The sequence below is a fragment of the Buteo buteo genome, chromosome 8, assembly GCF_964188355.1.
Source record: "Buteo buteo chromosome 8, bButBut1.hap1.1, whole genome shotgun sequence".
Classification (NCBI taxonomy): Eukaryota; Metazoa; Chordata; class Aves; order Accipitriformes; family Accipitridae; genus Buteo; species Buteo buteo.
Window position 1 is genome coordinate 2942748 of NC_134178.1, and position 26358 is coordinate 2969105.

Below are 26358 nucleotides of genomic sequence, written 5' to 3' on the forward strand. Positions count from 1 at the left end.
CTGTGGACATTTGTAAAGAAATCTAATGTACTAGACAGGATTCATTATGTTATTTAGAAAGCCTCTTCCCCTGCCAAACATTACACAATTCTATGTTTAGTTATTTCAGTTTATTTAGTTTATGATGAAGATCCGAAAAGCATTTTCTCCTGCAAATGTGCCTTAAGGTTCTCCGATTCATTTTTCTTTCTGTTTTTGCTTATCATCTATTTGACTATGTAACCTATTATGAATCTCAAAATATTTCATTTGCAACATAGTCCTAACTATTATACATACAGAATTAAGTTGCAGCTTTGCAGGTTTTCAGTAAAGAAGTTTTTTTTACCTCAGTGACTTAGCACTGGGTGTACAGAAGGATGCTTTTTCTTTTGTACTTTTTCCTGGCTACAACCAAAATGCTGTTGATAACATAAAGTTTAGCAATAAGTATTTTTCTTTAAATTGTGTCCCATTTATTCCTTTGGCAGTAACTGTATACAACTTAATCCTTTATAAATCTGACGTGGAGCCACACTTTTCACCCCACCCCCCCAAAAAAAAAGCTATGAGAGTATAATTAGTCCTTCCGCAGCGATCGCAAGCATTCCTGTATTCTCCATATGGTTTTGGTTTCTTGCCTAGTTGTCTGGCAACATGCGTGTTAAACGTGCTGAGCCAGCGAACGCCAGGACAGCCCTGCAAACCGTGTACCTGTACGCTTTAGGCACACAAATTGTCCTGTTAACACCAGTGGGACCATTATGCACTTAAAGGTAAGCTTGTGCTTTAAGTGTTTTGGAAACTGTGATCTGAAATGATTTCCATTTTCCTGAAGGCCTAATTCTTCCTTTACATTACTGGCTACTTCACGCTGTTGCAGTTCTACCGATTTGTAGTTCATGCTGGGAATCTACTTTTGCAGTTAAAACTTCACATTTGTCTTTGAAAGGATTTTGAGCTTTATTGAAAGGTCTCTTTTTACATGTCATGTCACAGAAAAGTGGATTCTCAGTACGTACCTGTGCAACCTGGCAGCTTACGGAGTGCTGCAAAGCTGCTTCACGTATAAGCAGATCACAAGCTCCTATCAATTAGAGTGCAGATTCTGCACCTCAAGTCAGGTGAGGACAGGGAGAGACGAGGGGCTTCTTCAGAGAACCCTTGACTTTTAGAAGTTTAATTTGTGCTTTGCTTCTTCCTTTTGCTCCATTCAACTGGAGTCCTGTTGATCCAATCCTATATGATGTGTTTTTATGTAAAGATGAGAAAAGAACCTGCTCATATCTGTGCCAGAGGAACTCAATTTTCAGTTTTACACAGGATCTTTCACCAAAGGGTTTCAAAGTAGCCTTGTGGCTTACCCAAAGCATCATTAATGTAGCTACAGAAGAGTTTTGCTGGAGAGAGGGCAAATAACACAGCTTTGAATCGAAAAATACAACCCTGAAAATCAGTGTTGTCTTTACTGCTACTCTGGCAGCAAATTTTGTTTCTATTAAAGTCTCACTGAAAAGAGGGTTTGTGTGTAATGGTTTGTTTTGTAATGCCCTACTGTCTTGTTAAACTATTTATTGGAGAAACAGGGAGGGGCTGGTGCAGTCCTATTTCAAAATGCAATGCTTATGTAGTCACTGAAGTAGATAGCCCTCAGGGCCATCTACAACTTTATTAGCCGAAAAGAGAAATACCTTTTAACTCTTTGAATCCTCTCTAGCCTTTCTTTTTCAAGATCTGTCAGTGCTGACTTCCAGCAATGTATCAGGTTGAATATTTACTAGTCCTTTTACCTTTATTACATGTACTTGCCAACAACTCTGGAGGCGATATCTTTGATTCATGGACAAATAAGGCAAATGAAATGTGAGCTTAGAGAGTTATAAGGTAAATCTTGGATTATTTTTTTTTTTACCTTTCTTCCCCTAAGCCAATGAGAGTTTAAACTAAGAGGATGTTATTTGAAATGATAGAATAAATAATTAACCTCCCTACCCAATTAAAAATTCCTTTAAGCTTGCACAGCACTTAATGAGGAAGCACTAGAAATAAAATTGCCTGTGAAACCCTACCTTTAACAACTAAGTATTTAGAAGTCTACTGAATATTTGTAAACCAAGATATTTCAAAGACTTTTATGCAGCCAAATAACTTGGCAGTTCTCCAGAGGATGCCAGGGACCCCTGCTCAACACAAGGACCATCCTGCTGTTTAAATGTAAATTTTTTTTCTTTAACTTTTCAATTTAAAAACCCCTTCGTTTTGGTTTTGGTTTGGTTTTGGTTTTTTAGCAAGGGCAAATAATCTGCATTTTGATCTCAGGCAGCTGAAAAAACTGTGTCTGGAATCTTCCCAAAAAAATTCAGTTTGAGGCCAACACCCCTTATGGAAAATTTCAGACTCGTGCAAGCTGGCAAAAGTTTTGAGCAACTAAAAACCTGTATAATGCAAAATGTCAGCTTCAAAATAAGTGACACTACACTGCGCATTGCTAATATAAAAATCTCAAAAAGGGGAACCAACCAACCTTGTGGTTGGTGCCCACTACAGGTCGCCCGATCGAGGGGAGCCCGCTGACGAATCCTTCTTACCCCAGCGACAGGAGGCATCGTGCTCGCCGGCTCTCGTCCTGCTGGGGGACTTCAACCCCCCCGACATCTCCTGCAAAAGCAGCACGGCAAACTGTAGGCTATCCAGGAGACTCCCGGAGCGTGTGGAGGATAACTTCGTAAGCCAGGTAACAGACAGCCCTACCAGAGGGGATGTGATACTGGACCTGATGGTCACCAACGCGAGTGAGCTGATCGGTGATGTCAAGACTGGAGGCAGCAGTGATCACGCACTGGTGCAGTTCGCAGTCCTAAGGGATACGGGTCAGGCGGTTCTGCCCCTCTGTTCTGATCAAGTGAGACCCCACCGGCAGTTCTGTGTCCAGCTCTGGGGTCCTCAGCACAGGAGAGACATGGACCTGTTGGAGCAAATCCAGAGGAGGGACATGAAAACGATCAGAGGGCTGGAGCACCTCTGCTGTGAGGACAGGCTGAGAGAGTTGGGGTTGTTCAGCCTGGAGAAGAGAAGGCTCCGGGGAGACCTTACAGCAGCCTGCCAGTACCCAAAGGGGGCTTATAAGAAAGATGGGGACAGACTTTTTACTAGAGCCTGTTATGATAGAACAAGGGGTAATGGTTTTAAACTAAAAGAGGGCAGATTCAGACTAGATACAAGGAAGAAATTTTTTATGCTGAGGGTGGTGAAACCCTGGCCCAGGTTCCCCAGAGAGGTGGTTGATGCCCCATCGCTGGAAACATTCCCGGTCAGGCTGGACGGGGCTCTGAGCAACCTGGTCTGGTTGAAAATGCCCCTGCTTGTGGCAGGGGGGGTGGACTAGATGACCTTTAGAGGTCCCTTCCAACCCAAACCATTCTATAATCCTAAATAGAGAGGTCATCCGAGAGAGATACACAGCTGTAGAGATTTCATATTGGCCTTACAACACTTTCACCAATTTAAACTTATTAGGTCAGTTCAAACCTATGGACTTTGTATACCACCACCATAAGACCGTATATACCTGGACTCTCTTTGGATCTTTCTCTACAACTATCTTGGGTAGCACAGCACAGACAGACCAAACACGAGCCTATTTTGTGTTCCAATACATGACTGTTCAGGTCAATCTTTGTTTCATTACTTCACTCATTGCAACTAGTTTCATCATCAAAAGAAAGTATTTCTTACAGCTTCGTTCATCTTCCTTAGCACTCAAGCCTTTGGCTCCCAAGCATTTTGTACGCACAGGCAGTTCACTAAGCATCGCCACTTTGGTTTTCTGAATTTGTCCTAAATTTGGAGACTGATAAGACAGTCAAATTCAACCACACTGCTAAACAAAACAGGAGGGTATTTCTGGGCGATTATTGAGCTGTACCACGGGGTGGCTCAGTATCCCTGAGCGCGTATGGCACTTTTGCTTCGCGGGTTGAAGCGAGTTTGTGGCTTGCGCTGCAAGTGTTGGTATGAGCCGCCACGTGCCCATCTCGGTGGCCCAGCCATTTGTTCTGACAAACATCAGCCCAGATGTACCCGAAACCCAGGCACTGCAGCAGCCTGGGCACCTTTTTCAGCCCAGTTTGGGCTTTCCAAGCCTCGTTTCCCAGAAACTATGTGAAGCTTCCCCGCTAACACCAAGCCAGTTCTCTCAAGTCTCTTGGGGAGCATCCCGAAAATCAGCGGCGATTGGGAAAGTGCAGATGGATGGGTCAAAGGATTTCGCAGCCTCCCAGGGGAGGGCGATGGGCAGCACACCAAGCCGCAGCGTTCAGCTGCTGCTCGAGCTCCGTGGTGAGGATCCTGCCTCGTGGGAGCAGCTCATGCAGCAAAATCCAGGAGGATTGCTAGTTGCTGAAGCTAGGGAATATGGCAGGTAGCTGTCCTGGATTTTATCTGTGCTGGTTTTATCCTGTCTTTAATGAGGCAGGTAACTAACAGAGCCACCTGGAGAACAGGAAAGCCTCTACTTGTGAGCAGCTTGTGACCAATTTAGTGCCCGACAAAGTTAAACCATTTGAACCGTGCCTTGGGAGAGGAATGCTCGGTTACAAAGCACTTGTCCTTTGGTACCTATGGATCACATATGCGTAGTGAGATCTGGGCATTTTACAGGCTTGTGATCTCCTACCCACAAAAAAGATTAATCATATACACCTCTCATTCCCCTGTCCAGCAGGAATGCCGAGCCCTAACATCGCTTCGTGCCTTGGAGAACCTTGTGTCCGTTTTGTCTGACTGCACCTGCCCTATGCTGTGATTTCACTGAATTTGATGATGTTGGTTCCTTTCCTAAAGCAGTCAGCAAAGAAAAACAGGAATAGGGCCTCAGTCTGCCAGTAAAAGGCTTGGCAATATTTAGAAATATCAATCCTCTAATATCTGAGACCAGAGAGAGGGGAGAAACAGGCACTGCTGGCTTAGTGCAAGCACCCAAGCATGGACACTGGAGGACTCTACAGAATTAAGTGTCTCCACGGGTTTGTATTAGATAATTACATTAGTTTAACTTACAAATGCAAATTAACGTCTGGACAATTCTTTAGTAATTCTGATCAGCCCTATGGAGACTACAAAAAGGGACAAGAAGATTTTACTGTCTACTACACAGCAACTAGGCCTGGGCAAGTCTTGACAGAGCAAAAGGAATGATTTGAAACTATTCTTAAATAGAAAACATCAGCATACTAAAAAATATGACTTCAAGAAATTACGTTCTTCTAGCTACCTGTACTTACTTCCCCTTCTGAATTGCCACAGATGGCCTAATATGAATCTCTCTATGGTATAAGCCGTTAAATTTCACTCACTCCTTTGACTCGGGCAAAAATGCCAGAAAGCCATCCAGTTTTGAGCTGAAGGCATCAAGTTGGGGAGAACTCATCCTGTCCCGTATGTTTCGTTGGTGGTTGATCACCTTTGACCATTTAGAAAGTCAAGTCTAAGTTTTTAAATTGAATGCATCTTGTTTAAACTTCTGGCTATCCACTTCAGTTACGTCTTTCTCTAGACTAAAGTGACTTCCCATTACCAGGAAAGCACTATGTAATTCATGTATCTCTATTTTCTTGTTCCTATTGTTATTAAACAGCTAAAGACCTTTTAAGCCTCTAAATCCTTTTATGATTCTTTGTGGCCTCTCCAGTTTTGGTCTATTTAAAAAAGCGGATCCAGAAGATATAAATTCACCTTATTTCTATCATCTACTCCGCTGTTAGCATCCCTAGAGAGCACTAGCCTTTTTTTGTCCCACGTGTATAGCAGACTCTTTTTGAGCTGTCTTGTGATTGTGTCCCTTTAATCTTTTCTAAAGCCTCTGCTTTCCAGGAACCAGTAATATCTTCTAGGTACATGATTTGCATTCGTTAATCCTAGATACATAATCCTGCGTTTTGGACACATTAAGACAGAACTTCAATTGAAGTGGTTTCATTTACAGAGTAATCCAGTCTGTGTGACTGTTCTGCGTTATTGTCTTTTCCTCATCATCTGTACTTACTCACCCCCGCATCTTTGTCACAGCCACAAATAAAATCAGTGGCAATACTATGATGACTTCTACACCGTGATGGAAGTGTTGAGCCATAACTAAGGCTCCACCTCTGTGAACAATCCAACTGTTTGGTTATTTTTGTAATGTTACTTATTTCTTCGGATCCGTCAGTCCATCAGCTTTTAAGCCATTTAGCGTATTAAAGTGAGACTCACTGCTGTGTAGTATGAAGCACATTACCAAAGTCTACTCCACCTACACCATTAATTTTGTGCTGAAGCTTCTCACCTACTCAAGTAACGAGGCTCGGTGTGTTTGCCAAGATCTTTTTCTTCTTGAGCCACACTTACTGGTATTAGTTATATTCTTTTCCTTTTATTCTTTATCAAAGAAATCTTATGTTTTCTTTTCCATTATTTTGCTGAGGACTGACATGATGGGCTGGTTTACTAGTACCTGACTCATCCTGCTCAGACAAATGGGAACTGGCCCTGATGATACCACTCTTTCTGAAATGGCTCAAACCTTTTCAGATTTATTATTGTAAATGGACAAGCCACCTCCTCTGCTGACAAAGGCAGGCAGGAGTGTGTTTTGAGGCACGTACCACTCTACCTTCTCCCTATACTTGTACTTCTCACTAGGCTTTTTCTACCGATTGCTGTCGAGAAACAGCTTATGAGGTCTAGCAGACTTTCGGTCTGACAGCCTTTCCTTTGCTATGTTTACTTTTAAGACTCCAGGGTTATCTGGACTTGCAGATTAAATAGTAATAATAGAATGACCGCTTATCCCTCGTACTTCCTTCACTTTGGAACGTATTTTTACAAGGTTTCCTTTTCAGTTTAACTGCCCCAAATACACTATGCATGAAAAAAGGCTCCTAGTACAGTTGTAGCTTATACTACAAACCACCACTTTAGTTGAGATGCTCTATGCGACACTCCTTTCTTCCGGAGTAAATTAATTCTAATAAAGGAACTGACCTTGCTGGCAAACCTATCCCAGCAAAAGTTCACAATTTAAACCTTGCAGAGTTGCTTGTAGACTGAAAACCGCTTTGTTTAACCTTCATGAACTATGAACCCATTTTGCTGGTTTTGTCACACGGAAAGCAGAAACACATACTCCACCACCCTTTTTCCATCTACCGATGGAAATATGCATTTGCTAAAACACTAAAAAGCTCCTTGTCCTCGACAGTCCTTGTCAGGGGCAGTTTTAGTGGCAATGATACAAGCTGTATGAAAACAAGAATACTAAATACTCAGGTGTTTGGGTTCTTTTGAAATCCTCATTTGTTTCAAATGCATGCAGCCTTTGATACGTATCATGGGTTGCTTGGATGAATAGCTGAGATGTTACTAGTAGAGGTAATTCATTTTTCCTGGACATCACAAATGGTTTAGTGGACAATAGTATTACAAGCACTGCCTACGAATCACATGCGCAAGTTTTTGTATTTAACTACATCAAACTTCCGTTTCTCGTGTAGTTAGTTTCAAAGGTGGACCACAGACAGCTAAAACGAAAAGATGTTTTTCCAACTTTTCCTTACAGTAAGTCAGCAGCTACTACAGTTACGAAGTAAACCTTTTTACCACTGTTACTAACAACCTCAATCCTCCTTAGCCATTCCTTTTTAATCAAATGATTGCAGGTAAATATTGGTGCATGCGTAGTATTATTAACAACTAAACCAGAAAAAGTTATGGAGGACTTCATATCCTTGGATAAGATGACGGTAATTCTTTTTTATAGACAAGTTTCAAACAGAAGCTGGAAGACAGAAAAATTATTGGTAGAATTTCCATTAAAATATATTAACAGACTATTCTGGGAGAAATGGGAACAACCCCCACACACACTTTCTTTCCTACCCAGCCTCTAATTTCCCTCCATCACTGCGGCTGCATAGGAGAACCACGAACGGATCACTTCAGCAGGTGCAGTATGTTTACCGTGCATTGAAGTGACCTTGATTCAACTCAAGATGACCACTCATCACCAGCTGATGGGTTCATCAAGGTTGAAAAAATTGCTACTGTTAAAGGAAACACGATAATGTAACTGGATGATAAAATAACTCAATTTCATTGTAGATCAGGAAGCAAACACATCTTTACCTAAAGGCCTTCAAACCAGTCAACACAAAGCTGACGACCCTCAATTTAGCATCTTATAACCTAGGGTTGTTATTAATTGAGGAGCCAGAGCTTGAGAAATCTAGCAGTGCTACTCAGCACACTGGTGTTTGCCAAGCATGTTGCCAATAGCTGGAAAGGGACCTAAATAAGACACAAGATAAACAGGAAAGCACTGTGACTGAAAATGGCTCTTTACTGATTTTTACAATTTATTCACAAGTAAATTATCAGCAGTGAGATGTATGCAAACATTACAGGCCATACTGACTTACAGCTGTACCAATTTTTCATGACTTGAAGGACACGCTAACTCTTTTTAAGATTGCCTAGATAGAACCTGATCGTAACATCTTTAACAGCCAACATGACCATTAAGTGTCCAAGTAAGAAATTACCAGCATGTACCTTCAGAACTAACTCTGTGACTGCTAAGTACGAGTATAATTTTAAGAGGACATTCAGCAAAAGCCATCAGCCTCATTTGCTTTTGTGAGGGCAAAGTCAGATACAGCATGGTACCTACTGCTGAGCGACACTAAAACAAGCTCTAGGGAAAAATATAAAGAAACACAGGATCACAGGCAAAATTAGAGTTGGAAGGTAAGGGCTCTGTTCAGAGGACTGTGAACAACTGAGCGCTACAAACTTTCATATACAAGTTATATTCTGTCTCTGGTGTATCAAATCTGACCCAGCCTAACCATTAATTAAGGTCTGAAATCCTATTGCTTACAATGTATTTTTATCATTTGCCTGTTCCACTCCAAAAAGCAGGTTACAAAAACATTTGTGCAAATAAGTTAACCTATGCTGTTCCAAGGAGGCGCAAGCATACTTGTCGTATCTGCAGTTTTCAAGTGCGTTCTGCTCTTGGACTCCTCCGTTAGCGGTGAGAGCAGGAACGGCTGTGAATATCAGTTGTAAACATGGCTTCCTTTCTGGCAGCTCCCCTGATGGGAGTTACCCTGTTCCTGATCAAACCAGGGTGTTTGTGGCCTACTGGAAACCATGGTGGCTGGGGACAACATTTAGGTGATGGCTGCATCAGGACAAAAATGTCCCTCCAATGACTCAAAAGCTGCTGCTCTCTGGCTCCCAAGTAGTAAAGAACAAGGGGATAAAGGTGGAACGGTTACACACAGACAGGGTGAATAGCCAACTAGTCAAGAACTTAAAATTCAGGTCTTCACAAAACATCTTGCCATTTGCCCTTCAATGGCATCCCATCTTTTCTGAGGCCTCCCCCTGCAATGACCCAACATTTGGATACACTGACACTTTGAGGGTAATGAGCCCTGTATTCCAGACTTCAATTCCCTACATGAATGACAGATCGATTAAAATGTCCTTGGAACCAAAGACCTTACAGGAAATCCTGCTGTTCATTATAATTTTCTATGCACTTTACGTTTGTTGAAAAAACTAGCGTAGAAATTGTAGAATCATTCAAGTTGGAAAGCACCTCTGAAGATTGTCTAGTCCAACCCTCCTGCTCAGAGCAGGGTCAGCTACAGCAGGTTGCTCAAGGCTGCGTCCAGTTGGGTTTTGAGCATCTCCAAAGATGGAGACTTCTCAGTCTCTCTGGGAAACCTGTTCTGCTCTTTGAATGAATTCATAGGATTTTTTTTTTTTTTTTCCTTACGTTTAAATTGAATTGCCTGTGTTTGTGCCATCACCTCTTGTCCTTTCACTCAACACCGCTGAGGAGAACCTGGCTCTGCCATCTTTACTTGCCCCATCAGGTATTTACATACGTGGGTAAGATCCGCCCCGAGACTTCTCTTCTCCAGGCTGAGCAGTCCCAGCTCCCTTAGCCTCTCCTCATATGTCAGATGTTCCAGACCCTTAATCATTTTAATGGCCCAGCTCCCATGAAAGCATTGTATAATACAAGCTATTACAGACATGTTCCAACCAAGAATCTTCCCAATGTGTAAATAAAACCAACGAATAGGTTGACGGTGTTTTACTTTTCTACATTAGATCCACCTTGCTGTTGATTATGAATCTACCATCATCCTTCTCTGTTCTCTTGTTCTTTTGGCCTTTTCCGTTCTGACAAGAACATTTACTTAAGTCTGTTGTACATTACTATCACACGTATGGTCAAGCTCGGCAATTCTTTTTAAGGTAAGTATTTTAGGACCCTCTCCTGAATACAGGCCGGGGCTGGTTCTACAAAAAAGTTTAACTACGACCTTCATGAAATTAAATAAAAGGAATTAATTTTTGAAGTGCTGTGGTTCCTCTTCCGTTCTCAGTGTCATGGTTAAAATTTGCATGGTGCAGGGTACATGTTTACCATAGGCTATACTGAAATAAACTACCAGCACCGTCCAAATTACTTTTTAAACCTGCGTGTTAAAATAGAAAAGACTAGTGTATGAAATTAAAGCCAAACCCAAAGGCTCATTTGCAACGTAAACACTGCACGTAGGCTGTTCATGGCCAGATAAGTCACGTTTGCATCATTTGATAAGCGCAACAGCCAATTTCCTTCCAGTTTACTTAATCGGTAAGAACACGGAGTAGCCTCCTCAAGCCCCAGCCCGCCAGTTACGCAAGAACTCCAGCCAAATTGAGCGTACCTCCTCGCCTCCACGAGGTCACTCATGGCACGTCATTTCTGACGCCTCGAAAACTTTAGCGCGCGTCTTTCGTGGATCAACGGCAACTCTTTACTTTAAAAAAAAAAAACAACAAAAATCCTGATTCACTTTCAGGAGAAGAAAACGCTGTTCCCCCAGCCCCTCACACGAGCGCCAGCAGCCGCCTTCCCCCTGGAAAGCCGGGGCTCTGGCTGTGCCCGCTGCCCCCCCAACCCGCGGCACCGAGCCCTGTTGTCGTTAACTATTATTATTATTGTTATTATTGGCAATAACTCCCACTGGCGGCCGCCCCCCCGCGCCGGGGTGACACCAGGCCACCCAACCCGCGGCCCAAGGCCCAGCGCGGAGTTCGCGCACCCTAAAAATCCACACAGACACAACCCCCCCTCACCCAACACCACACAGACCCCCCCGCCCGGGTCCCCCGGCGCGCAGACGCGACTTAAAACACACCGGCGGGAGCGCGGAGCCCGCCGACCCACACACAACCGTGGACCGGGCCCGGGGCGGGGGGGGGGGGGGGATGGCGACCGCGGGAGAGCGGAGGGCGGGGGAGGCTCGCCCGGGCGGCGCCAGCATGGAGGGGCCGGGAGAGGAGGAGGAGGAGGAGAAGGAGGAGGGTGGCGGTGAAGTGGGGGGGGTCCCCGGGGCAGCCGCTCCGTTTCGGGGGGCGCACACCGGGCGCTTCACGGCCGGAGCTGCGGCGGAGGCGGCGGCGGCAGGAGGAGCCGCGACGAGCCGAGCGCCGCCGCCGCGCCTCCCCTGCCGCCATCCTCCCTCCCCTACCCGCGCCGCCTCGGCCTCGGCCTCGCCCGGGCAGCGGCTTTCCCCCCCCCCCCCCTTCCACCTCCCCACCACAGGCCCCGGCGGCGGGCGGCTGGCCCGAAGCGACCGGGCAACGGCGGCAGCGGCGGCGGCGGCGCTGCTCCCTTCCGCCCTTTTTTCCTGGGTCTCTCTCGGGCAGTGACGTGACGTGCTGACGGCGGGCCCGGCCCGGGGAGCTTGGCCGCTTCCACTCAGCTCCGAGCTCGGCCCCTCCCTCCCCTCCCGCCCGCCCGCCCCGCCGCCGCCGCAGCCGCCGCCGCCGCCGCCGCCACCACCGCCGCGCTCGGCCCAGTCGCGCTGAGAACGAGGCCGCGCCGAGGCGAGCGCCGCCGCCCGCCACCCGCACGGTAAGCAGCCCCGGGGCTGGGTCCCGCCTTTACTCGGCCCGGCCCGGGCCTTCCCCTTGCCCGCACCAGGCCGCGGCGCAGGCCCCGAGGAGGCCGCAGCTAGGCCGCGCCAGGGCTCCGGCAAAAGAGCGGGCCGCGGGGACCGGGACGGCGGGTTCGGCGCGGCCTTGGGCGACGGGGGCGGCGGCGTGAGGGGAGCGGAAGCGGGGAGGTTGCGGACCCGGGGAGGGGGAAGGCGGGCGAGGTCGGTGCCAGGCCCCGGGCCCGGCCGAGGGTGTAAGGGGGGGGGGGGTTCGGAGAGCGTCTGGAGGAGGAGACAAAATGGCGGCGTGCGGGGGGGGGGGGGAGGAGAGGGAGGGAGGGAGGGAGGCGGAGGGCGCCGGGCGCCATCTTGAATTAATCGCTCGCCAGAGCCCGTACCTCCGCGCAGGCCGGGCCGGAGGGGGGAGCCCCTGGCCCCGCTCATCGCAGCTGCGGGCCGCAAGCTCCGAAGGAGGGAGAGCCCGTAGCCTCCCCACACCCCCTCCCCGCCGCTTCTCCCTCCTCCCCGCCTGCCAGCCAGCGAGTCGCAGGGGAGCTCGGCGCTTTCCGGCCCATGGCGGCTTCCTGTGCGGCCGCGCCAGGGCTGCCAGCCGTGCCCCCCCCCCACACACACACACACTCCTGCCACGGCCTCCTCTCCTCTCCTCCCGGCCGGGAATTCGGGCGGCGGTGAGAGGTTCGTCCCCGGTCTCCTTCGCCCAGCCGCCCCGCAGGGGAGCCGGCTGTGGAGGCGCGGAGCCGCCCCCCCTTCGCCTTGGTGCTGGGTTCTCCTCCCCTCTGGCTATCCCCTCTCCTGCAGAGGCCCCCCAGCTGAGTGGAAAGTAGTTTCAAAAGGGCACCCGGTACTGGTTATTTCCCTAATTTAGGTTTCGTTAAACAATTAGCTTGGGTGTCTCCCGGCTCGCAACATCCCCGTGAAATCTGGACAAAACCCGTTTCTTTAACCAGTTTTTGCAAATGCCGAACTGCAACAAAGAGGAAAAGACTTGAGATATCTTACGAAATCGCAGTGGAAGCAGCAGTCCTGATTCTCCTGCCAAAACTGAGGGAGATGCATCAAGAAATAAACAACTAAATGATTACACCGTCACGTTTGTAACATCGTTTTTATTCTTCCATTTATTCACCTAGTAATAACGGGGGTTATTTCCAAGATAAGAATTGGATGCCATAGGAGTATAATTTTTTTCTACCTTTCATGTGCGTGTGATGGAGAGTTTGTGTGTACATCGCATTCCCCGTAAGTGGGTCACGTAGGGAGAGTTGTGACACTGCAGCAATAGTGTAGACCGAACCCACAGTCGTCTCATAACCACAGCGAAGCTTCGGGTAGCTCGGGGCTCTAACCCAATTGGGACATGCAAGGCGTGCTGCAATTTTTAATGTGGTGTAGCAAGGCACGACGGGAACCTGGTTACGGTTGTACGCTTAAGTCGTCTCGGCATAGGTAGGGGCCAGGGCTTGGAATTCTTGCCGGTTATGCCTTGATTTTTCTGGGAAGGGTCAGAGTTTTGCTGCGTGGGTATTTGGTTTATGCCCTTACCACAAATAAGCAGAAGTACTGTTCTTTCGTTAGGAGCAAGCAGAGGACTGTCTGACATATTTCTTTTTCATAAAGATGGCTTTTCTGAAGTTTCTCCTTTTTCTCTTTTTCCTATTTTCCCTTTCTTTGATGAGAGCAGAGGAACTGACAGTTTCTGTGCATATTAAAGCTCTTCCTTCTAAGGAACTCTATTTTTAAAGTTGTTCTCTCTTTAAAGCGTGACAGCTCGTCTATTTCTTTTTATTTCATCTTGATTACCTTGCAAGGCCTATTGAGTCAAGGATTTGTAATGTGGCAAGACTAGTGCGCTCTCTGCGTTGCTTCTCTTGACTGATGGTACTCAAGATCAGCTTTACAGAAAATATCCATTTTTATTTTGGGAGGTTATTTTGTTGCTAATAGCTTAATACCATTTCTTCCATTAATATATCATTTTCTATCTGTCCTTCCGCTTGAAAATACTGCCTTGACTTTCATAAAACCAAAACCAGCCAACTCTCTGAATAAATAGTTTAAAATCAATTTGTAAGAACTAACTTTACACGTGGAATTAGGTGTATTTTAGAGTTGTATTAACTCTCAATCCATGTGAAGCTGGCACAGACCCAAGCCAAGTGAAAGATGTAGATGTTTAGCTCTTTTCGGAGGTATAAAACCTGGTTTTAGGTGCCTAGGCCTTTTCTGTCGTAGTGGTAGAAGAGCAGTTCCCGAATTACTGAGATTTGAATAAAGAGCCACGTAGATTTGGGCGTTGAGAAGGAGTAAGTGTAGGGACATGGCTGGGCACCTGCTTCTCCTTGACAGTTTAGGTTCCCAGACTTGAACTGAAAATTGATTCTGTCTGCTTCGGTGCCAGAACCTGCTCCCGAGGTAAGTGTTGGCTGGAATATTTTGCAAAAAAAAAGGAGAGAAGTTTCTGCCCGTCTTGAAATCTAGCAGGAAAATGAACTACTGGAATTGCTTCTTAGCCTTGTGGTACCACAGAGCTTAGGGAGCTTGCCAGGGAATTTGAAGGTGTTCGGTGCAGTGCTCCCAACAAGAAGCTCTGGTATTTCTCGTGTTGCAGAACAGTGCCTTCATCACGGAGCCGCCGGTTGGTACAGAACCATGTGGCATACTTTCCTTTGTGTGGCTGAATCTTGGGCCCCTGTGCTGGCCTACTGCTTAAAAGAGGAGCAAGCGGGAAGAAACACAGTATTTTCACATCTACTGGTTAGAATGCTCAAACCCTGAAATTATTTCAGGAAATTTTTAGGGTTGGTTTTGTTTGTTTTTTTTTTTCCCCATCCACCGACAAATGCCTGGATGCCTTTTTGGACTGCAGATTTTGATTTAGGCACCTTTATCATTTTAACTAGTTCAGTTAAATCCTGTCTTAAATGCCCACATCTTCTGGTCCTCTTTCTGCAGCAGCTTTCTGTGGAGGTGGGGTCTGTGCCCTCGTGGAACACTTCTAAAGTCTTCCTGGTCCTGCACAGGGGTAGGAATTTGTGTACGTGAATTTGTTGGCTGGGTCCGGGTGCAAAAGCACGTTATGGGAAACCTTATCTAGAAAGAAACTCATTCAGTGAAAGGGTTGGGGTTTTTTTCTTCTTCTTTGGAACAAGTACCAAAGCATAAATCTGTGGCTTTTTTAAGACTCGGTCTTGAAAACCCATGTGCCCCGGAAACTTCTTCAGTTTGTGTAGAACCTGAGCCTTTGTTTTGCAGCATAGTATGCCCCTGTAGGTGAAACGACCTTGCCGATACACAAGAGGCCACGCTGTTACGCAGAGAGTGCAGTTGAAGGTCTGCTGGGCTGTCACTGCTGGTGGCAGTGTCTTTTTGAAACTGCACTGTCGTGAACATCACTGAGACTCATTGGTTTTAGCGTCTGTCACCTGGAATCTGGGCAGCAGTGAGAGGAGCAGTGAAGAGATGGCGTCAGCGGGTGTGTTTTGGAAGAGGAGAAGTAGTGGCGGCAGCCTCCGGGTCACGTGGGTGAAGAGGATAGACGGAAGGACGATGGAGACCCTCGCTCCTAGAGACAGTGAGGAATTTGGGGAGAGGATAGGATAGAGAAAGTACATGCATGAATCATAAGAGGTAGGAATTTGTGGTGGCGTGATGGTTGAGTGATGAAAGCAGGAAGTGGAGAAAACGAATGCCAGTTCTTCCAGTAGCTAGTGGTGAACTGACACTTCAAGCTGGCTGGGTCCCAGCCGATCAGAGGCTAATATGTATGATAATACAATCCTCAAAAGCGCAGGCAGAAACAGCATCTTGACTTTTCCCAGACAGCTGGACAGCGAGTGCTATCTTCTTACGTTTGTGTTGCCAGAGGAGAGAGGCAGTTTATTTCTGCCAACCCTTAATCCCCCCTGCCTCCTCCAGAAAAAAAAAATAAAAAAAAATATCTGTGAATTGCTGATACAGTCTTTGCTACAAATTGATGAGTAGCATGGTTTTGTGTGAACGATGGGAGTGTGCTGTAGTTGTAAGCTGGAGAGATGAAGTGAGCGGGTGAGGAGGTGAGGAACGTAATATGGGTACAGGCACACAAGAAGTTGGAGAAGAAGCAACAGAAAAGAAGAAGCTAAACGGTGGAGACAACACAGAAAAGATGACAAGATGAATAGGAAAGACATTTGTAATAGACTGGCTAGGTATATACTGAACAGATGGAAGTAAACCAATTTGGGTATGAGTAATTCTTGCTTAAATGACTATGAAACCTTGTTGTTCTGTTCTTGTTTCTGTGGCATGGCCGGAGCTGATTGCTGTCACTCAAGCTGTGTCTTGTATCTGAGGCTGAGAAATGCTTTTCTTCTGCTCTCGATTCTGAAAAAAGTATCTGTGTGAAGAGCTGTTCTGTTAATAGTGGGTGCTTCTGACAGAAATACTTGACAGTCAGAATAATTGTGAGGTGATTTATGTCCAGCTGGACACTACAATGATTTGTTAGCGCAGCTGTCTTTAAAATATAGGGGCCTTCCAACTGAACATCACACAAATACGGGACCCCTTAGGAAAACTTTATTAGACTGCCGCTGCTTTTCCTCCTTCTGGCTGTATTTCTCCCTCAGCCTGTAAAAATACATTTTCTGATATATAAATCAGGTGGTTAGCTGCAAAGATTTGAGAAAAGTTGAGCTAGAAAAATGGTGAATTCTAGAAAATGCTTGCTACAGATTATGGTTGTAGGTTTGTGTTTTGGAGTGGTGGTTAAATTTTTTCTTTTGTATAGCAGTTTCCCCCATGAAGACTTAATTAATGTAAATGTTAGTTGACGTAATTCGGAAAGGTTATGATTCTTACGGAAACCTTGGCCAGAATCTTAATGTTTTCTCCAGGTCTTTTGTGAAAGTATCACAGGAATGGAGAGATTTCTGCCTGTTACTGTGAAAAATGTTTGGAGGAAGGAGAATCGCATCTTCCATTTGTACAGAAACACCAGCAGAAACATATAGCAACACTCTGTTGCCTCTTGCTGGTTCTGCATTGAGGAAATTAGTTGGATTAAGTGCAAGGGAGTAGTACAAGTTTATGTTAGATCACATTTTACCCAACTAGGTTTGCCTGATCCTAATTATAATGCACATATGTAAGCAGCAAAATTTAGATTGCCGTTTCAGATTTTACTAAGTATTTTAACTATGTGATCTTGTTTGGTTATTTTGTTAAGAAGATTGACGTCTTAAGTTGTTATTATGCATTGAAGAAATGTTGACATTCTGTGCAAAGAAGTTTAGTAGGATATGACATTTGGTAATTTTTGAGAACTGGTGATATTTTTTAATACAAAAGCAAATCGGTACTTTGTCTCGGGGCAGGATTTTTTAAAATAATCATGCATCTGAGGTTTGAAAACATACGATGTTATGTTCTGGAAGCAGTTTCAATTCCTGAAGTGACATAAGAGTCACTTCCTCCTGACTACCCAAGTATGAACACAGGGGGCATCAAAAGCAGCGTGCGTTTCAGATTACTGGCTGTCTACCTTTAACGTACCTTAGAGCTTTATTGATTTGACAACACTGTATTGCCCACCGTCCAAAAAAGACTCAAGTGTGAACTTGTCTAGGCTTTGCCTTCATTTTTTTTTTCTTTGTAAGATTATAAGGAAATTATGTTTTCATATCCCTTTATCAGCTGCTTCCATGTTTGTGGAGCTGTGGGGTTTTGAGAAATGGACCAGGAGTGTTTGGGCTCATACTGCTCTTACTCAGACCCTGGGTGTTAGGTGTTCTAGAGTAGTATTTCTGGAATCCCAAACAGAGGTACCCTGAGTGAAATCTGGTCCATCTCAAAGTCAAGAGGTGTTAACTTCCTGTTAACTTCCATGCACCCAAAATTTCTGCTTTTCAGTGCACAGGCAGAGACAACCTTCATAGCCTAATACAAGTTAAATAACCTTTCTTCTTTACCTTCTACAGACACTGTGACTGATGAGAGTTAAAGGCCATGGATGAAGATGGGCTTGAATTGCAGCCACATGAGCCAAATGCATTTTTTGATCCAACAGGTCTGTCAGGAGGTAGTATGTAGATAAGAGTGTTTGCATTAGATGCAACTGACTGTCATTTATTTTGTCTTTGCTTAAAAGTGGTGTGCTGCATCATTGCTTTTGTATAGAGTAATTGCTTTCGATTTTTGTTTGGTTTTATTACTCAGAGCAATATGAATGAGCTACTGTTCTGTCAAGTAATAGTTGTTTGAATGTTGGGGGAGAGTCTAAAAATTGGTAATCTTTTCCAGGAGAGAAAGTGTTGTTCATCTTAGTTATGTTAGCATTTACGGAGGACTTGCTCCCCGTATATCTGCCTATCTTTATTGCTCATAGGCTGTTAATGCCTGTTTTACTAAATTGCAGCATAGTGTAGAAGTTGAAGTAAAATAGAAGTAATTTCAATTATTAACCACCTCATCTGAGTTAGTTTTACAATTTAACTGCTGTTATAATTATGTTTTTCAGGAGCTGATGCAGCACATATGGATGGAGATCAGATTGTTGTGGAAGTACAGGAAACAGTGTTTGTTTCAGATGTAGTCGACTCAGATATAACCGTGCATAATTTTGTTCCTGATGATCCAGATTCTGTAGTAATCCAAGATGTCATTGAAGATGTTGTTATCGAGGATGTTCAGTGCCCAGATATCATGGAGGAGCCAGATGTATCTGAAACTGTCATTATTCCTGAACAAGTGCTGGACACAGACGTAGCCGAAGAGGTTTCTTTGGCTCATTGCACCGTCCCAGATGACGTTTTAGCTTCTGACATAACAGCAGAAGCAATGTCTATACCAGAACATGTACTGACAAGTGAGTCAATGCATGTACCTGAAGTTGGACATGTAGAACATGTAGTTCATGATAATGTTGAAGAAGCAGATATTGTCACTGATACTCTGGGAACAGATGTTGTTTCTGAGGAAGTCTTCGTGGCAGACTGTGCATCAGAGGCAGTCATCGATGCCAATGGAATCCCTGTGGAACATCAAGATGAAAAGGGCAACTGTGAAGATTACCTTATGATTTCCTGTAAGTGTCTGAGTAAAGCCATCGAAATTCTTATGATACGGGCTTGGGTGGTACTTGAAATATCTGAGGGAGGGCTTACGACAGTACCAAAACCAGATTTTCTGTATTATTTAATGAAACGCAGATCACGCAAATGTACTCAAATAGGGGTATTTTTAGGAACGTGTACCAGCTAAAAATTCTGGTGAAGCTAATGGAGAGAAATACTGGCAAATGCATGTCTGATTATAAATTATTTCTGTAGCATTTTATAGCATATGAACAAAGAGTAAGAATTCCAGTAAACTAATGCCATATACTTGGTGAGAACAGAACGAAAAGAAATGTGACCTTGTTTGAAAACGCATGTATGTGCAGGTTATTAAGATTACTGCCAAGACATTAAGAAAACAAAATTATTTCATGGAAAAGGGAAAATAACACACACCCCCCCCTATTTTTCAGAAGTCCAAATGACAATTTGTTATCCTTGTCTTGTTTTTTGCTCAGCCCCCACCCTTTCCACCCCATTTATAGTTAGATACAGGTGACTGTGGTTTTCTTTGCTGTTGGGATGTGTTTTCTTCTCTTGATGAAGCAAAGGACAGAGGTATGCTGCCAACAGAAAGAGTAGCTATTGCTGCTGGTAGCTGAGAAGCAACTGTGAATATCTTAATCTCCCTTAGGAACAGTGGCACAATCCATTTGAATAGTGTTTCAAAAGACTTAAAGTAAAGGGTGGAGAAAAACAAAGCATATCATCAATACTTTTTCTACTGAGGATATCCATTTGTGTGAACTAGAGCTTGCTCTAAGTATGTTACTTATTATAATGATTGCTCAATGCAGCACCTAGGAACTTCAGAGTGTCGACCGAGTGTCATAGAAATAGAAAAGCTGTGTTAGGCTGCTTTGTTTAATTCCCATTTCAGGCACTTCAATTTTGTCTAGCATTAAATGACTCCATTGATGAGGTATACTTCATGCTCTGCTTCAGTTACCTTTTTTTCCCTTTTCCTTTTTTTTCTTTTTTTTTTTCCTTTTTTTTTTTTTTACCTTTGGACACTTTTTTGAAATGTATAATAACTTGTTTTAATTTTATATTCTGTACTTATGGATTTTAATGTTGCTTCTCCTTACCTAGGATCACTGCATTTCTTAATTTATCATCTCTTGAGTTCCTTGAGTAACCTTGTGCAGCCATGTTTTGAGTTTATATGAGGTACAGTTAATTCTCTATTATCTGGGAAAACAATGAAATGGGATAATGCAAAATATGGATAACGCAAAATATGGATAACACAAAATATTGTAAAATTAAGCTGCAAGATCATACTGAGGTGAAATAGGCCAGGGATGCTGCTCTCTGAAATAGTATTTATCCAAACTAATAAAAATGCAGTCTGTACAGTATGGTACAGATAAAACTTTCTGATTCTGGACCTGAATTAGATCACATGAAAGCAGCTCAAATGTTTCTGCACCTGCAGCATAGTTAGGCAACAAAGTGGACAACCCACCTACGGGTAATTGAGGCCTGACTGTGTCAAGACTCTGGTGGTGATCCTCACCTGTTTCTTATCCCTGACTGTAGCTCTTGAGATGCGGTTGCTCCTGTCTGTCTGCTCACCCTTCCCCTGCAGGTTGTCATCCTGCAGCATGAGCAGCAGAGTGAGGCCTCTGGGGCTGCTGTCGCAGGAACACTTTGCAAACTGTGTCTGTGTAAATTCACGTGAGAGGGGTGGGTAGATACGTGTCCCATTCAACCACTGCCAGTGGCTGAATGAGGACAGAATGCCTTGGTAGATGCCATATTGCATGATCCCTAAAATACCCACCCAGCTAGGAAGTCATCTTAGATGTACCAGTCGTCAGTGGGTGGTAACTGGCAGAAAACAAAGGAATTTAATTGTTTGGTTTTGCTGGGATATTCTCCTTTTTCAGTCATCTATTTCTGCAGTTTCATACTTTATTTAACATTAAATGCCTCTTGATAGTCTTGCAATATACTTCGTTTAGATTCAGAACATTAAAAAAGCCAGCATTTAAAACAATCGTTATGCTACAAAACATGCATCCTTTCTGTTTGTCTTTAAAACGTTAAGTATGTTCTACAGTTCATTTTAAAGGGAAGTTCCCTATTACCACCTACTGTGTTTAAAGCCTGCATAACAAGTTTTTCTGGTTGTGAAGTCAGAGTCTAGTGCTTTTCCTTCAAGTAAAGACTATCTTGCCAAATAGTCTCTTCGTTGTATGGAAAACATTATTTGAATTAATTTCCTTTTTTTTTTTTGCCTTGGCAGTATATGTGTTTATTGATCTGTTTGACTGTCTCAGTGCTTTAGTTGAACTTAGTATTAGGTGGTTTTTAAAAGGTAGTAACATCAGCCTAGTTTCTGGTTTTTTTTCATCCTAACCTGTAAATTCGAGCTTGATTCTGGCAAACTTTCCTGAACTGCTGGGGCAGATGTTGGAATGTAATTTTGTCTGCCATTACAGTAGCCAAACGTAGCTGCTTCCCAGATCTGGGAGCTAGACTGTGTTCTTCAGGATGCTTTTGCCTGTCTTCTTTTAGCTAATCACTTGCAAAGCAGGGGGTGACACTTTGTGTTCTTTCTGTCGTTTCTCAGTCAGTGGAAGTTATTGGCAAAATCTTTTTGCTATCTTCCTCCTATCTTGTGGCTCTCTTTAAGCGTTTCCATTTTTGTTCCTAAAGAACTGAGTCTACATAGATTTTCTTAAAATAAGATAATTTTCTTAGCTTTATCCTGAAAATACCTGTTTTGAAATGACTAATCTATGTGTACTTTTTTTAATGTTGTGCTTTTAGCTTCTTTCCTCGTTTCAAACTGGTTTGTCTTTTCAAAGAGTACAGTCCCTGTGGGTTGCATTCTGTGACTTTGCTTCAATAAGCTCAGTATTTTAATATTTCTTTTCCCATTTAGATTTAATTTAGCTTCTGCATTGATATGCCTTTGCTTTTTTCATTTCCAAGATAATGCTTCTTGGCACAGCTTATATTATCACTTAACTTTTGATGTACTCACCTTTTTTCTTGGATACTTTGCCTTTGCCCTCAAGCTTTATTTTTGGTCCATGGTAGATTCAGGGCTCTTACAGCAGAGCAGAATCAGATATTCATTCAACAAAGAATGCAAACTGCTACTAGTTAGTAGCTTGAAAAGGATTCAAGAAGGTTTGATAAATCAGTTTTTCTTTCATGTATGCCATAACATGCCAGTTCATGAGTGTGGTCAGAAACGGATAAATTGTGTGTTGGCTCACACTGGTACTAATTATTTGGTAGCAACTCTTAAGGCTTGGAAAATCATTTCTCCATAAGTTAAATAATAATGGTGAGATTAGCTAGTGTTTGTCAAAACAACAACACACCCCCCCCCCCCCGTTTACTACCCAAGGAAAGTAGTGCCTTATAGCTGGCCATAAGATAGAAATGAAGATTTTTGCTTGTCTGATTTTACTCAGCTTGGCAAAGTAAGATACATCCTCTGGCATGAACCAGTTCCATAAGACAAAAAGTTGTATTCCGATATAGTCATATTTAATTGCAGTAAAAATGGTGAGGCACAAAGGAGGTTTGACAAGGGGAGTCTGGAGGGAGTGAAGGGTAGCCTCACAAAGTTTAAGCTTCAGTTTTAGGAAGTTACATGATGTTTGCAAATACAGGGGCTATGTTATGTCCATCCATAGCCTTACTTTGCTCTGAGTTAGATGTGTCTTTTTTTTGTTGTATCTCAATTTACACTTTTCGTTACAGGAGTCAGAACCCAGGGTACTGAAAGAGAGAGAATAATGACTGCATAAATAAATACCTACCTCTTTTTCCCCGGAGGTTCTTAAAGATGCAGGGAATCACGTTTTTCTTTCTGTGAGATGGAACTTGGCGCCATGCTTCTGCCTGACCACCGGAATGCACCAACAGTTGTTGCTGCTCAGGAGGTCACCGTGAGAGGTGACGGAGATGACAGTTCCTTCAGGCTGAGTGATGCCTCGGAGCTTAGTCTGATTTGTGTGCTGGGGAGAGCAGGATGAGAAGGACAAGTGTTAGATACCAGTTTGGAGCTCAGGAAGTTCTCCTCTGCTACAGCGCTGCCCTGCGGGGAGCTTCAGATGCGTAGGGTATACTGTTGCTCCTGTGTAATGGCAATGGCATTAAAATCAAAATAGAACAGATTTCTGTTTTGTCACAGGTTAGGAAACCTGCTTTACCATTTAAGAAATGACTGGACAGTAAAAATAACTTCTTCAGTGCTATCAAGTGAAGTACAAGTAAAATGTTTCTATCACAGATAACTGAACAAAGCCTGTCTGGGGAATACAGCATGCTTTTAATCTATTTTAGAGAAAACAGAATAGTTAGCAGTAGCCTTTTTCATTAAGGATGGTTAAATAGGGTTGTTTATTTTGTAAGCAGGCAAATATCCCATGATACGCATTTTTTTAGCAGCAAAGAGAATCATTTGGGAACATAAAGCCTCACAAAGTAGGTGATTCTTGTCTAATTGCTCCATAGACAGATTTCAAGATCTGTTAAACTGGTGCAGAGACAGACTTTTTCTTAGAATGTTTGTAAGAATTGTTTTGGTGTATTATTTAGCAATGAGCAGCGTGTACTTGAAAAAGATGGAAGGTTTCTTAGTGCTTGAGTGTATTTTATCTTTTACAATCCCTTTATTTTCCTCATTAATCCCATATAGAGGAGAAATGGTAGGAAGGAATAAATGTAAAAGCTTATGGAAACTATTAAAAAAATAAAGACAGTTACAGATATTTGCATTTTTCTAGTTAGGAGTAAAAGACTGCAAGGCTACAAAGTCTGTATCTGCTGATCCGGTAAATACTGGATATAAGAAACTGAAACCAACTTCTTGGGGAAAGTCTATGTGTCATGGTTAAACAAAAGAGATACCATTTAAGCAAATGCAGTATGCAGGATCTTGGGCTAGCATTTATGCTACTATATGGGGAAACTGGCTTCAGCTGGGTTTTAAATATTGTTTTTATTATCAATACACAGGAGCTCGTTTCTGTCCCAAAAATGCCATTGGATATATTTTAATAGGAGGGTAAAGATATAGGAGATAATTATTCATTGGACATTATAGTTTATGACATTATATGATTTTTTTATTAGATATAATGTTTTCTAGGAGACCAATGCTGTCATCGTGATAGAACACACATTAAACAATCAGTCTGTTGTTAATGTTGCCTGCATCTTTTATTTCTTTGTTTTAGTCTCTATTCCTTCTTTTAATCTGTTGCTCTCCTTTTGTTGTTTTCCTGTGATAACTAGATAGGCTTTGAATATGCCACGTCTTTCATGTTGTGTGACACCTTTCTCATCTGTTTGTGCTTTTAATAAAAATTCAAGCATTATCTTTGTATGGAAGCAATTATTGCAACATTGGAGAAGCGCATAGGTTTTTTAGTTGTTTCTTGCAGCTCATAGTATGCAAAAAGCAGTCTGCTCTAATCAGTGAAGTCTGTGAAGAATGTCAGGAAACTAACCATAGAATGCGTTCTTGCAATTTATGTAAAATAATGTTGTGTCTAATAATTTATCCTTTTTTCTTTTTTTTTAACTTGGAGAATTAGTCTGAATCTACTTGCTTACTGAAAGAAAGCTACCAGCTAGTAGAAATAAAAAAAAAAATCATACATTTAAGGTTTTTAGTGTTCAGTTAATATGTAATTAAATGGAGGCACAAGGAACGACAGCATTTTTTCTAGCATGTGACTTCTGATGAGTGTAGTAACTGCCCAGCATCTCTACTGGAAAGGAAGTGGTCTCTTATAAGCTTAACTAATACTTTTAAGTCCTTTGGGGTTGGGATTTTTTTGTAATTTCAAAGAGGAACAGTGTGAGAGAAGATCAGTCATGCACGGTATTTGTGGGATCCCTTGATGGGCTGTGAATTCAAATGAAAAATTCAAACATCATCAGAGTTCCAACTTCAAACATTGATCAGTCAAGTATTTATGAATATCATTTTCTCTGATTGTGAGACTGAGATATGTGGAGAATGCAGAAACATAGGGAAAGTGTTAAATAGAAATCAAATTTCATAAATGCTGCCAGAGCATCAATGAATCAAGTGTAGATAAATGCTTATGTAGCCATAGGACAAAATACCATGGAAATGGTACTTTGTGTGATAGATACCCATTCTCTTTCATCTTGTTTGTCTCTTCTGATTTTTATCTTTTTTTCAACCTTCTTCTTTCCACCCTACTTTTCCTGTTACCTGTTTGCTACTATACTGCAAATGCTATTACTTTTGAAGGCCTTTAGGGACTTTAGTTTTTCAAGTATTACCATCTATCAAGAGTGACATTTTTTCCTTTTGGTTGAGAAAAGTTGGCCTAATATTCCTACACGTCAAATTCCTTACAGTTTACTGGCACTGTTAAAAAAATATTTAAACCAGTTGTTACATTTTTAAAACGTTGTTGAATATAGAGGGAAATCAGGGATAAACAAACAAACTCTAAACGGTGGAATGATTTTTTTTAATCATATTGTTTAAAAGATGACTTTGAACCTTGGAGAACTTATTTTGAAGAGTAAATGGAGAATATTTTTAAGATCTAGGATTCTTCTGTTGTGTGAATGTTATCAATGGATACTTCCATATATGTATGGAAGTAAAAAACTCTGTTTTGGTTAAAAGAAACCAGCCTGTTTCACATGGTGCATGTAGGTTTGTTTTCTCTCTGATTGCTTCAGACATAATTTTCCTTCCTTGAGTATGTTCCAGCATCAGTTGGGCTTGGTGGCAGACTTCCCCCTTTGGCTTCAGCGGTGTAAAATTGGTCTACGCTGATTTGAAAGCCTTCCAAGTACACGTGCATGACACTGGAAACAGCCAAGTTAAAGGAGAACAACTACATAAATCTAGTGTAGGAACGAAAGCAAGTTTTTTTTTTGAGTTCCAGTGACCTTTGGTGTTTCATGCATATGCCAAAGAATTTATGAAAGTCTGCTCAATAACTGAATATACGTGCTGTGGAGCTACGTTGTTAACATGATTCAAAAGAACATCTTAAGGTTTTTACTTCTGAAATGCTTTGGGGTTTCAGCTACAGGATGTTATGTTGTCCCGTGACACGAAGTCATTTTTTATGCATCTTACTGCTTGAAGTATTCTGTGTGGTGGCCATTGATCATGAACGTGGCATAAGACTATTTAATGTTCTTCTGCTGCTTTTTTGGTGAGGAGGGAGATAGACTAATTTATTTTAGTGCTTCCTAATTTAATGTTATTCATTTTTTTGTGTGAATAACATTGCCTGATTGAGAAACTG

The 26358-nt window shown here is 42.9% G+C and overlaps 1 protein-coding gene and 1 long non-coding RNA gene across 7 annotated transcripts in view; one reads left to right on the plus strand and one right to left on the minus strand.

The window, feature by feature from the left end:
• Positions 1-12861, minus strand: LOC142033545 (uncharacterized). 5 transcript variants are annotated; one of them, XR_012651238.1, is made up of 3 exons: positions 12011-12861; positions 10752-10844; positions 1-2944 (listed from the first exon to the last, which is right to left on the minus strand). It is a non-coding gene; the product is annotated as an uncharacterized LOC142033545 (long non-coding RNA). The 5 variants fall into 5 exon arrangements; XR_012651239.1 differs by lacking the exon at positions 12011-12861 and adding an exon at positions 11628-11732; XR_012651235.1 differs by lacking the exon at positions 12011-12861 and adding an exon at positions 11226-11347.
• ZFX (zinc finger protein X-linked) overlaps positions 11805-26358 on the plus strand; it is a 24742-nt gene continuing 10188 nt past the window's right edge. The window contains exons 1-3 of one of the 2 annotated variants that reach the window (XM_075033490.1): positions 11805-11944; positions 17945-18033; positions 18484-19050. In XM_075033490.1, coding sequence (XP_074889591.1) covers positions 17973-18033; positions 18484-19050 — 628 coding nt within the window. In that variant the 5' untranslated portion in view covers positions 11805-11944; positions 17945-17972. Of the gene's footprint in view, positions 11945-17944; positions 18034-18483; positions 19051-20173; positions 20252-26358 lie in introns of those variants that run through there. The other variant, XM_075033492.1, reaches the window with a different exon arrangement.